This window comes from Sinohyriopsis cumingii, chromosome 5 (genome assembly GCF_028554795.1).
Source record: "Sinohyriopsis cumingii isolate HCF-2022 chromosome 5, ASM2855479v2, whole genome shotgun sequence".
Lineage (NCBI taxonomy): Eukaryota > Metazoa > Mollusca > Bivalvia > Unionida > Unionidae > Sinohyriopsis > Sinohyriopsis cumingii.
Window position 1 is genome coordinate 15652147 of NC_142965.1, and position 13947 is coordinate 15666093.

The 13947-nt window shown below is 35.4% G+C and overlaps 1 protein-coding gene across 1 annotated transcript in view; it reads left to right on the forward strand.

Moving 5' to 3' along the window:
* LOC149798694 (calpain-5-like) overlaps positions 1-13947 on the forward strand; it is a 61474-nt gene that overhangs the window by 21380 nt on the left and 26147 nt on the right. Inside the window, exons 5-6 of the mRNA XM_089957534.1 lie at positions 11760-11937; positions 13689-13808. Coding sequence (XP_089813660.1) covers positions 11760-11937; positions 13689-13808 — 298 coding nt within the window. The remainder of the gene's footprint in view (positions 1-11759; positions 11938-13688; positions 13809-13947) is intronic.

A 13947-nucleotide genomic window follows, 5' to 3' on the forward strand; every position in this document is an offset into this window, starting at 1 on the left:
CATGTAAACCATAACAGTGATCCCTGTTATAAGTATACTATTAATGTAAACCATAACAGTGATTCCTGTTATAAGTATACTATTCATGTAAACCATAACAATGATCCCTGTTATAAGTATACTATTCATGTTAACCATAACAGTGATTCCTGTTATAAGTATACTATTCATGTAACCATAACAATGAGCCCTACTGAAAGTATACTATTCATGTAAACCATAACAATGATCCCTGTTAGAAGTATACCATTCATGTAAACCATAACAATGATCCCTGTTATAAGTATACTATTCATGTAAACCATAACAGTGATCCCTGTTATAAGTATACTATTCATGTAAACCATAACAGTGATCCCTGTTATAAGTATACTATTCATGTAAACCATAACAATGATCCCTGTTATAAGTATACTATTCATGTTAACCATAACAGTGATTCCTGTTATAAGTATACTATTCATGTAACCATAGCAATGAGCCCTACTGAAAGTATACTATTCATGTAAACCATAACAATGATCCCTGTTAGAAGTATACCATTCATGTAAACCATAACAATGATCCCTGTTATAAGTATACTATTCATGTAAACCATAACAGTGATCCCTGTTATAAGTATACTATTAATGTAAACCATAACAGTGATCCCTGTTATAAGTATACTATTCATGTAAACCATAACAATGATCCCTGTTATAAGTATACTATTCATGTAACCATAACAATGAGCCCTACTGAAAGTATACTATTCATGTAAACCATGACAATGATCCCTGTTAGAAGTATACCATTCATGTAAACCATAACAATGATCCCTGTTATAAGTATACTATTCATGTAAACCATAACAGTGATCCCTGTTATAAGTATACTATTAATGTAAACCATAACAGTGATCCCTGTTATAAGTATACTATTCATGTAAACCATAACAATGATCCCTGTTATAAGTATACTATTCATGTAACCATAACAGTGAGCCCTACTGAAAGTATACTATTCATGTAAACCATGACAATGATCCCTGTTAGAAGTATACCATTCATGTAAACCATAACAATGATCCCTGTTATAAGTATACTATTCATGTAAACCATAACAGTGATCCCTGTTATAAGTATACTATTAATGTAAACCATAACAGTGATCCCTGTTATAAGTATACTATTCATGTAAACCATAACAATGATCCCTGTTATAAATATACTATTCATGTAACCATAACAATGAGCCCTACTGAAAGTATACTATTCATGTAAACCATGACAATGATCCCTGTTATAAGTATACTATTCATGTAAACCATAGCAATGATCCCTGTTATAAGTATGCTATTCATGTAAACCATAACAATGATCCCTGTTATAAGTATACTATTCATGTAAGTCATAACAATGATCCCTGTTAAAGGTAAATTATTCATGTAAGTCATAACAGTGATCCCTTTTACAAGTATTATTCATGTGAAGCATAACAGTGATCCCTGTTATAAGTATACTATTCATGTAAACCACAGCAATGACCCCATTTATAATTATAATATGCAATTCATCAGTCAAACAGTGACCTCTGTTATAAATGTATTATTCATGTAAATCCTAACAGTGACCTCATTTATAAGTGTATTATTCAGGTAAGTCCTAATAGTAACCTCTGTTATAAATGTATTACTCACATAAGACATAACAGTGACCTCTGTTATAAGTGTATTGTTCACGTAAGCCATAACAGTGACCTCTGTTATAAGTGTATTATTCACGTAAGCCATAACAGTGACCTCTGTTATAAGTGTATTATTCACGTAAGCCATAACAGTGACCTCTGTTGTAAGTGTATTGTTCACGTAAGCCATAACAGTGACCTCTGTTATAAGTGTATTGTTCACGTAAGCCATAACAGTGACCTCTGTTATAAGTGTATTATTCACGTAAGTCATAACAGTGACCTCTGTTATAAGTGTATTATTCACGTAAGCCATAACAGTGACCTCTGTTATAAGTGTATTATTCACGTAAGCCATAACAGTGACCTCTGTTATAAGTGTATTATTCACATAAGCCATAACAGTGACCTCTGTTATAAGTGTATTATTCACGTAAGCCATAACAGTGACCTCTGTTATAAGTGTATTGTTCACGTAAGCCATAACAGTGACCTCTGTTATAAGTGTATTATTAATGTAAGCCATAACAGTAACCTCTATTCTAAGTGTATTATTCACGTAAGTCATAACAGTGACCTCTGTTATAAGTGTATTGTTCACGTAAGCCATAACAGTGACCTCTGTTATAAGTGTATTATTCACATAAGCCATAACAGTGACCTCTGTATTATTCACGTAAGCCATAACAGTGACCTCTGTTATAAGTGTATTATTCACGTAAGTCATAACAGTGACCTCTGTTATAAGTGTATTATTCACATAAGCCATAACAGTGACCTCTGTTGTAAATGTATTATTCACATAAGCCATAACAGTGACCTCTGTTATAAGTGTATTATTCACGTAAGCCATAACAGTGACCTCTGTTATAAGTGTATTGTTCACGTAAGCCATAACAGTGACCTCTGTTATAAGTGTATTATTAATGTAAGCCATAACAGTGACCTCTATTCTAAGTGTATTATTCACGTAAGTCATAACAGTGACCTCTGTTATAAGTGTATTATTCACGTAAGCCATAACAGTGACCTCTGTTATAAGTGTATTGTTCACGTAAGCCATAACAGTGACCTCTGTTATAAGTGTATTATTAATGTAAGCCATAACAGTAACCTCTATTCTAAGTGTATTATTCACGTAAGTCATAACAGTGACCTCTGTTATAAGTGTATTATTCACGTAAGCCATAACAGTGACCTCTGTTATAAGTGTATTATTCACGTAAGCCATAACAGTGACCTCTGTTATAAGTGTATTATTCACGTAAGTCATAACAGTGACCTCTGTTATAAGTGTATTGTTCACGTAAGCCATAACAGTGACCTCTGTTATAAGTGTATTATTAATGTAAGCCATAACAGTGACCTCTGTTATAAGTGTATTGTTCATGTAAGCCATAACAGTGACCTCTGTTGTAAGTGTATTATTCACGTAAGCCATAACAGTGACCTCTGTTATAAGTGTATTATTCATGTAAGCCATAACAGTGACCTCTGTTATAAGTGTATTGTTCATGTAAGCCATAACAGTGGCCTCTGTTATAAGTGTATTATTAATGTAAGCCATAACAGTGACCTCTGTTATAAGTGTATTGTTCATGTAAGCCATAACAGTGACCTCTGTTATAAGTGTATTATTAATGTAAGCCATAACAGTAACCTCTATTCTAAGTGTATTTTTCACGTAAGCCATAACAGTGACCTCTGTTATAAGTGTACTATTCACGTAAGCCATAACAGTGACTTCTGTTATAAGTGTATTGTTCACGTAAGCCATAACAGTAACCTCTATTCTAAGTGTATTATTCACGTAAGCCATAACAGTGACCTCTGTTATAAGTGTATTATTAACGTAAGCCATAACAGTGACATCTGTTATAAATATACTAAGGTGTGTTCAAACAAGTCTGTTATAATGCATAACAAAACAACAGTACATTATTTATGCATGAAACAGTATTATAACAATAATACAACAGTAATGTTTTTATGATATGAAACCAAGTTGCAAATGCTTTTTGCTCAGCCAGAACTAAAATTGGGCCAAGCAAACAATGTATCCACAATAAAGTAAAATGTTGCCATTTTGATTTAATTGATGACCATACCTGCAGTGGTATACTGATGGGCTTTATAGTAAGGCAGACCTGCCGACCCTTATGATTTTGCCATAAATCTTACAGAAATGGCCCTTGAAATACTGACTTAAAGGAGACTAGAAATCAAAATTTTCCTTTTGCGTATGTAATTCTCTACAGATTTTAATTCAACTGCAATGTTTATAAATTAAATATTGTAAGCGGGTAGTGATTATATTGCGTGGAAGATACCACGATTCCGTAAATTGCCGAGTTTTTCCGAGTTTTGATGAGACAACAGATCACGTGGTACTGTGACGCTATACTAGCCAGTCCTTGAATACAATCATAAACATTGGCGAGCGAGGTAGACAGGAGACCACATTTAGGTTGCACATTCAAAAGTTAAATCTACAGTCTGATATAATAGTTTATGTACTGTACTGGTAAGTGCTAAAAGAAATTTGTAAGGCACAGGCCGTGGGCAGGTGGCTTAAATAAACTAAATTCTTGAATGAAATTCCACAAGCCCAGACAGTTCATACCTGTCAACTCTCAATCCGGGAGAAAAACCTCCCTATTTTGGGGGTATTTCCTCATCTATCTCCAGATCTCGTAATATCTCTCAATTTTGCGCAGCGAAGTCCCGATTATTACATTATGTCTGTCAATTTTCATTTGTCAGAAGATAAAAACCCAACCCCAAACCATTTTTAAATATAACGTATGCAATCCACAGTCTAAACTGCCACACTGCAGACATCGTAGCGATATGACTGAAAAATTGTTAAAGCTACGTTAAAAATTCAAATCACACACACGTCTAAACCCGGCACTGGACGAAATAATTAATATCATACAACAGTTTTTTTTTCTTTTTTTCTTCTTCAGTAAATAGAACGTGAAGATTAAACATTATTCAAGTAAATTTCAGATTTTTTAAACAACTACAACAGTACTATAGTATTAAAAAAAATTAAAAGAATAAAATTGTCACCAATTAACTTAAATGAATGATCACTTTGAAATTTTCTCTGCAAGCAAAATCGCATCTCCATTTCCGCCAAAGAAACTCGGCCAGTTAACACCTGACATTCCTCTACCGTATATGAAAAGTTTAATTACCATGATTAAATTACAAGGAGTAAAACAAAATATACCATGCAGTATATGTGACCCTAAAGAACTAATTCTGAATAAATATTTTATTCAGCAAACAGTGTTACATGCATTAAGACTTAAACATTAGGAAATAAGGTGGGGCATAAAACTTGAGAAAAACAGTTGCCACATGTACAGTAACTTGTGACTACAGATTTGAACTGTTAAAATGAAGTCCATGGCATCGTAAGTAACAACAAAATAGGCATGGTTTATTTGGTAATCAATTGCTGGTGCTTACACATACACACACTGTCGAACATGGTTTCTTTGGAAGTATGTCCGAAGGGCAGTCCTTTTCACAAGATCAATGCAAGGATAAGGATTATGTTCATTAGTCACACTGGCTTTATTGTTTGCGTACTTAAATCAAAACTTGAGCTATTTTGCAATTTAGCCAGAACTGACCAGAATATGCAAAAGGGGCTTGTCATGGGGTGATAATAAGGCGTATCACAGGGAGAAAAGGCACGTTAAATGGGCGGTCGCACATTGGGGCAAGGGGGGGGGGGTCAATAGTACCCCCCCCGTTCTATTGTCAGACAGTTAATGTGAAACTTTGACCTCTTATTTTTTAATCGCTGCTTTTTAAACTGCCCAAGGAATAGTTTTATATCAGTTCCAATTATTACAGATTACTGTTTATGCATACTACATGTATATAATGCATTTTTTTAAAATTTTTAATTGTTATAAGAGTACTGAAAATTGTGTTTTCTCGAAACACGACAGGTTTAGAATCTTATTTTTAGCAAAGCTTCCATTTGATTAAAATCAAATCTAAATTTCACCTAGGACAATGGTGATTTGATTTAGATTGTCCCGTGTTAAGGCATGTATGTCAACATCTTGAAAATACATTTACTCATTTCACCAGCGCGATCAAAGTTTCCTCAGGCAAACAATTTTTGTTTCGACAAGCCTGACGGGCACCTCACTTTGAATACAGGATGGGCCGGTACTAAAACCAGAAGGGGCCCAGGGTGTCGGGCTATCAGATTTGTTTTTAGCACTGCTGTTTTAGATAAAAGATATGTGGATTGATTGTTGCATTTTGTGGTCACTTACTCGTCCTTCTGCCTATTTTCGTATCTCACACATTTCCCAGGATTTAAAATGTACAAAGGTATGTCTGGAACAGCGCCAACTTTTAGTCTAGGCCTAGCATTTGCGTATCTTTGAGCTGCTATTTTTTCATGATCCCTCTTGTAACATTTCTTTGAGAAATGTAACGAGCACATAGTGCTGTATGGTGTTGCTTTGAAATCGACTTGTTTGTAATAATGCACCCATTCTTTCATTATGCCTTTGTCTTTCGGAAAAGAAAAAAAAAAATATGTCCACAGGCTTTTCTTAATGTTCTAATACACCCGTAAGCAACGCAAAATGGTCTTGTCTTTTACTCTGGCAACTTCCACTTGGGCTGCTGGAGTCGCTACTATGACGTCACATCCCGAAAGTAACCGAATAGGCGCGGAAATTTTGCATATGAGGTCACGGAAATTCAGCTCCTAGAAGATAAGCCAATATTTAAATATTGGCATTACGGTCGCAGATGATACTTCAGAATAAGGTTTTCTGCTATAGTACTTTTATTATTATTCTATATTTCCATTGGTTTCTGGTCTCCTTTAAGGAATAAAAGCACAAATTGTGGAAATACAATTGTTTGTAGTAAAATCCAGATCCTGGCTTGTCTGTGTGTGATTCAGATCAGGGTTTCTAATAAGATTCAGTAGAGTTGGTCAGGCAACCAAACTGTATGGGAGTACCTCAGATGCTTTAAACTACACATATTATGTGATACACAGTGCCTTCATGATCTTGCTGTTGCTTATTTTTTAATAATGGCGTCCAACAAGCGATACAGTTTTAGGATGAAAGGGATAATAATAATCCTAAAAAGTTGTAATAGTCTGTACAGAAGAATAGAAAGGAATATTCAGATTCTTGGGGAAAAAGCATGAAGGGCAATAATTGTGTTTAGTGGACATCATGTGTGTTTTTAAGCATGTCTTGTGGCAAAAAGGATGATCACTGTCATGATTTTTGTTTGTTTGTTTAAGAATTATGTCAAGATGAGAGATAGCAAGAAGTTGCTGAGCTCCGTTGGGACTGCAGTTTATGAAATAGTACTGGAAATAATTAGGATCCAAGTATACTTTACAAACAGTTTAGTTTTAGTTGCACACAATGTTTACTGGTGCTGTATCAGTCTTGAATCATGCTTTTGAACTTTGAGATGCATCTTTTCCAGCTTGACAAATGCAGTACATCACATTTTGTCCTATCTTACTGAAAACTAGTCTAACTTACCGAGAAAAAAAATTACTCTCTTCTTAAGAAGGCCTTGCCAGGGTTGACAGGTCTGGTAAGGGACAAATGTGTAGTTTACCATGGATTTTTTTTTACTCTTTGTTGGTCAGTTTACCATGGATTATCATGACTGTTGGGTCAGTTTGTATGTAGTGCTAGTTGGAAATCAACAATTCTCATTAGTGTTAGTATGGCTTTTGAAAGGAAGTACTGGTACTTTAATTCAGACTTTAGATTAGAGTTACCATGATACAGCAGGTACCTAGTACAATATCCAGTCACCTTGATACAGCAGGTACCTAGTACAATATCCACTCACCTTGATACAGCAGGTACCTAGTACAATATCCAGTCACCTTGATACAGCAGGTACCCAGTACAATATCCAGTCACCTTGACACAGCAGGTGCCTAGTGCAATATCCAGTCACCTTGTTACAGCAGGTACCTAGTACAATATCTAGTCACCTTGATACAGCAGGTGCCTAGTACAATATCCAGTCACCGTGATACAGCAGGTACCTAGTACAATATCCAGTCACCTTGACACAGCAGGTACCTTGTACAATATCCAGTCACCTTGACACAGCAGGTACCTAGTACAATATCCAGTCACCTTGACACAGCAGGTACCTAGTACAGTATCCAGTCACCTTGACACAGCAGGTGCCTAGTGCAATATCCAGTCACCTTGTTACAGCAGGTATCTAGTACAATATCTAGTCACCTTGATACAGCAGGTGCCTAGTACAATATCCAGTCACCATGATACAGCAGGTACCTAGTACAATATCCAGTCACCTTGACACAGCAGGTACCTTGTACAATATCCAGTCACCTTGACACAGCAGGTACCTAGTACAATATCCAGTCACCTTGACACAGCAGGTACCTAGTACAGTATCCAGTCACCTTCATACAGCAGGTACTTAGTACAATATCCATCCAGATTCTAGAGAATATTCTTTGTATGTGCCTGTCATATAGGATAGATGGCACATAGGTTATGGAGGAGCCATATTGATATCAGTTTCAAAAGGTCAAGTTTACTAGGACTGAAAGAAGAAAAATGAATTATGTACAAAAAGTTTCAGTTATTGACAGAGAAGATTATTAAACATGGATTGGACAATTAATGTGCTCTTTTTATTTTTGGGACTATTGTGTCACACATTATTTGTTATTTTACCTTGACTATGGCGCTGTTGTAGTGTCAATCCATGCTTAAAAAGTTGCAATACATTGTATCTTGTAAACACCTGCTCATAATTACCTTTGGACATTAAAAGATGACATGGTCTCAAAGCAACAATAAGTTTGGAGGCAGGCAGTTCAGGAACTGCCTGCCTCAGAGTCTCCAGCTTGCTGAACAACCTGTTCCAGCTTTTCAGAACAATCTGTCACAGTCACAAAAGATGATTATAGGTGGAATACGGGCAAGGGATCACTACTTGGTTAGATCTCTGTTCAATACCAGAAGACAACAGTCTCATCAGACAAAGAGGCCAAATTACCATGGAGGAATTCAAAGAAAACAAGTTTATTCGCATTCAAACCTCCTAGCGACAGATGTTGACATGTTAACTCCACTGCCCATAGCCAGCTTAACATTGGGCGACCATTTCCAACATTTTAACTCTCACTGGATCACCCTTTTCCCTGAAACCCCCTGTACCATCAGACCGGGTGAAATATACCTTTTTATGAAATGAGATATGGTCACTCATCTCCAAACAGTCAGTGAAGATATTTCTGTGGGTTTATTCAAGGCTTTTTCTCATGCACAAGGTGCACAAGTTGAGACCAATCATCCATCTGAGTTGCCTCAACCAGTACATTCTACTGCCAAAATTCAGGATGGAGACAGCAAGATCAATTAGTCTTGGTCTGATGGACCCATATTTTCATGTCCCTATCCACCCATCTCCACGAACATTCCTTCGGTTTGCTTACCATGGCATGGTTTATCGGTTGAAAGTTCTGTCAGCCATTGGGCCTTTACCACGATAATGAAATAGATTTTCTCACTATTTCATTTGGCATCTTCCACAACAATGGGAGCATACTTGGATGACATCCTCCAAAAACATATGGTAAGTTCAATTTTACTCCAAGGCAGGAATGATTTTTTCACTTTTACATTGCCTAGGATTTCTTGTGAACTGGGACAAATCCGTTCTTCATTAATCTTAGTGTTATGGCCATTTGAGTATGGCATTTCTCACCAGCCTCAGTCAGGTACAACTTTCCCACAATCGTGTAACCTGGATAGTAGAACTGGTTGAGTCTGTTTCCAACAAAAGTCGGATTTCGGTGAGAGAGTTGTTGTAACTTCTCAGATTATTCATTATGCATTTGATTCTGCTAGGCTGTCTTTTTATGTGCCTCTTACAGATGACATTGCAAGCTCGATGGTGCCCATTCTCCAGTCCCCTTGATCAACAAGTCAGAGTCATGCCCAATGTACAATTTGTTCCTATGTTACTAAAGAACCAGGATTGGTTTATGTCAGGGGCCCTTATGGAGAAGCCCCAAGCAGAAATGACAGCATGTACTGATGCAGTACATACAGTTATGGTACTCATCTGTTGCCAGGTCTCACTACAGTGATTGGCATGTGGGATCCAAGAGATATATTTGAAAGAGAAAGCAAATGTTGAAGTAAATTATGTTTCTTTGAGAATGTTTATCTGATGACATTACTTCAAAACCTCTGAACCACCCCACCCCACCCCACCATGCGAGCATCTGTGTGCACATATTGCTCAGCTTAAAAACTGGTGAAACCTGCTGGTGGCAAAGGGAGTTAATGGGCAGGATTTACTGTCTTTTGTCTGTACGAAATAGACACAAAAGATGATTTTTCATCTTTTTGGTAGCGAATCGAGTAGATTGTTCGATTATATCGTAATGTTAATGAGAGTAATTAAGTAAGTTGGGTAAGTATTCTCAGAGAAATAATTTACATAAAAACTTCGCTTTTATGTGTCCTATGCTTATATTTGCATATAAATACTGTTTAAACCATCTGTCTTAGGAAGGCATAAATATACACAAAATATCTGTCTTTAATATCCGTTAACATGCAAAATTTGAATTGACTGAGCATCTACTTTCCATGATTTAGTCATTAATTACTCCTAATTGCCAACATATGTTGGACTGCAGAACACTATTAACTTGCCGATGCAAACTTTGCCATCCTCATTAGTTCATTGGAGGTTTTGAAGGTGATAAAAGTCTTGTTAATATGAAGTTTTGCACTCATTAGAGATTTTGTTCAAACTCTATTGAATGACCAGAGAAAATGATGTTTATGTATCTGAACATGCATTGTGCATGCAATGACCATGATAATATTGTGGCTCATGGTAGATGACAGCTGCATTTCAACATTTTGCCAAATAACCATGCTTTTGGTTTTTCATGATTTTTTTCATGATTTCATGTGTGAATACATACCATTCCAAATAACCATGCTTTTGTTTCTTCATGATTTCATGTGTCAGTACTATACCATTCCAAATATCCATGCTTTTGGTTTTGTTATGATTTCATGTGTGAGTACATTAACATTCCAAATAAACACGCTTTTGGTTTTTCATGATTTCATGTGAGTGTATTACCATTTCATGATTTCATGTGTGAGTACATAATTTACTAACAATTCCAGATAACCATGCCTTTGTTTTTGCATGATTTCATGTGTGAGTACATTATCATTTCATGATCTCATGTGTGAGTACATTATCATTTCATGATCTCATGTGTGAGTACATTATCATCTCATGATCTCATGTGTGAGTACATTATCATCTCATGATCTCATGTGTGAGTACAAATCTAAGTTTAAAGACACTTTACAGCAGATTATAAAGTTAAAAACATCTTTAACAAAGACGATGTCACCAGTCTCATGCAAGGCAACCTAATGTAATAGCAATTGTTTTTTTTAAGATGCTTCTCTCGCTTGCCTTGCAATAAATTGGGTTATTCCTCATCATGCAACTTACCTATTCGGATTAAGCTAATGGCTTTCACCATAACAATCTTCAATTCCCTGGCAACTCAAATCATTGGGGACATTGATTATCATTTCAGTAACCTGTGGAGCGGTAAATGTTTATTTCCCACAATCTTTACCTTTTAGTCACCAATATAACAAATGCATATACTGAACAGGAAATTACACCTGTATTCTGTTTTCACAGGCTAGAGGTAATGTGAATATCTATCTGGCAGCGTTAAAAAAGGTCTACTGAACTGTTTGCCTATATCTTGGCCTCTTTTTTTAAAACACTAAATTTATTGGATATAAGTAGAGTCATGTTGGTGGGTTTGGGAATAGAAAATCATGATTTTCATAGGAAACAACATGGCAGGTATTCAGCTACTACCACTAGTACTACTACTACTTTATGTTATAGATACACCTGTTTTCTTTCTTTCATTCATTTTTTTCTTTCTATTTATCTTTCCTATGCATTCATATTGTAATGAAAAATGAAATTTAAACTTTCCAATCTGATTTAATTTCCAGGATGTCATTTGAGGATTTCTGTAAATACTTTACCAGTATGGATATTTGTCATATTATCAACCTGTCCTTCTTCTCCCTGAAAAAGACATGGCGGGAAGGAAAGGTCAAGGGCACTTGGAAACGACCAGACAGGTGTGGTGGCTGTGGAAACCATAACTCATTTTTCAATAATCCCCAGGTAAAGGAATAAACTGGTGTAATGGCATGGAAATATGTTCTAAGAATGTTTAATGGTTTTAATTTTGTAAAAGCCAGTACTCAGCTTTCACAAACAAATCTGATCATTTGAAAATACCTATATTATTTTTTATACAAGTTTTTAATACATTGATGATTTATGCATTGTTTGATTTCATGACAGACACTTTTTGGAAATTTGATAGTCTTTTCTTGGTTCAAAAACAGGAATCATGGCAGATCAGTGAGGTAAGTAAAGCACGTTTTTTTTTTTTTTCAGGACACAGGAAAAAGAAGTTTCTTCTTTTCTATGTAACCTTATTTCCATTTATAGCATTATGGACACAGTATTCAGTTTGACATCTTCGCACCATTGTTATTTGTAGCACTTTCACTGCTTTTCACAGTGTGAGGGATGCAGTCAGTTAATGTCAGCCAAGTCATTTATGCAGAATGCTAAAAGATGTGAACAGAGATTTACCAGAGTATTGCAAAATTCTGTGCCTTCTTTGGGTTAGGAATTTGAAGTTAATATTATTGGCTGTTTTATTATAATTTTGCCTTTGGTAGCCATAATTTTGATTACCCATTTATTTAACCCATTTATTTATTGCCTATTGGTATCATGTGGTTAGAAATAATTGGGAAATTTTCTGTAAGCTAAATTGGACATAACACTTTTAACAGTCAACAAAAATTGGTCTTTTGTTTTCTTTCTAAAGATAGAAATAAATGTGTGTGTGTGATTTAGATTTTTTTAAACATATCTTTAACAATTTTTCAATCATATTGCTATGATGTCTGCAGTGTGACAGTTTATAGTGATGTCTAGCACTGGGGCATCATGCTGCAGACATGTAGCATGATGTCCCACCCAGTCACATTATCCTGACACCAGGCCGACCAGTCCTAACACTAACCTCCTAATGCTGAGTGCCAAGCGAGGCAGCTGTTAGTACCATTTTTGTAAGTCTTTGTTATGACTCTGCCGGGGTTCGAACCCGTGACCTCCCACATCTGAGGCAGATTCTCTTACCACTAGACCACCAGAGCGGCAGAAGAAATAAATAACTCTGTCCTTTATAAAGACAGAAATAAATGAACCAGTCATTTATAATGACAGAAATAAATGACTCAGTCATTTATAAAAAGAGAAATAAATGACTAAGTCATTTATAAAGACAGAAATAAATGACTCAGTCATTTATAAAGACAGAAATAAATGACTGAGTCATTTATAAAGACAGAAATAAATGACTTGGTAATTTATAAAGACTTAAGTAAATGTCTCATTAATTTATGAAGACAGAAATAAATGACTCTCATCTATAAAGACAGAAATAAATGACTCTCATCTATAAAGACAGAAATAAATGACTTAGTCATTTATCAAGACAAATAAATATATCAATCATTTTTAAAGACAGAAATAAATGTCTCAGTCATTTGTAAAGATAAATAACTGTCCTATGCAGGCATATACTTTTAAATTCATTTCAAATTTGTTTACAGTCAATCTTGGTATATTTGCAAGATATACGGAAATCTGAAAAAACATTGAGCAGTTATATAAATGAAACCTTCCTGGAAAAACAGAGCAATATTTTTCCACAATGATTCTTTTAAAAGATAACAATTCCTATTTTTGTCGTTTGTTCTTTTCTGTTTCTTTGTCAGTAATATTTGATTATTTGCTTTTATCCATATCATAAAGATTTTCCTTTAAAAATCATAACTTTCACATTTTTCCAGTATATATTTGATATTGAGGATGATGAAGATGAGATTATGGTGTCCCTGGAGCAATCGGACAAGAGAGTGGACAGGGATAAAGGTGCAGAGAATTACATCATAGGTTTCACTATTCTCAAGGTAAATGATTCACAGAGAATTACGTCATAGGCTTCACCATTCTCAAGGTAAATGATTCACAGAGAATTACATCATTGGCTTCACTATTCTCAAGGTAAATGATTCACAGAGAATTACATCATTGGCTTCACTGTTCTCA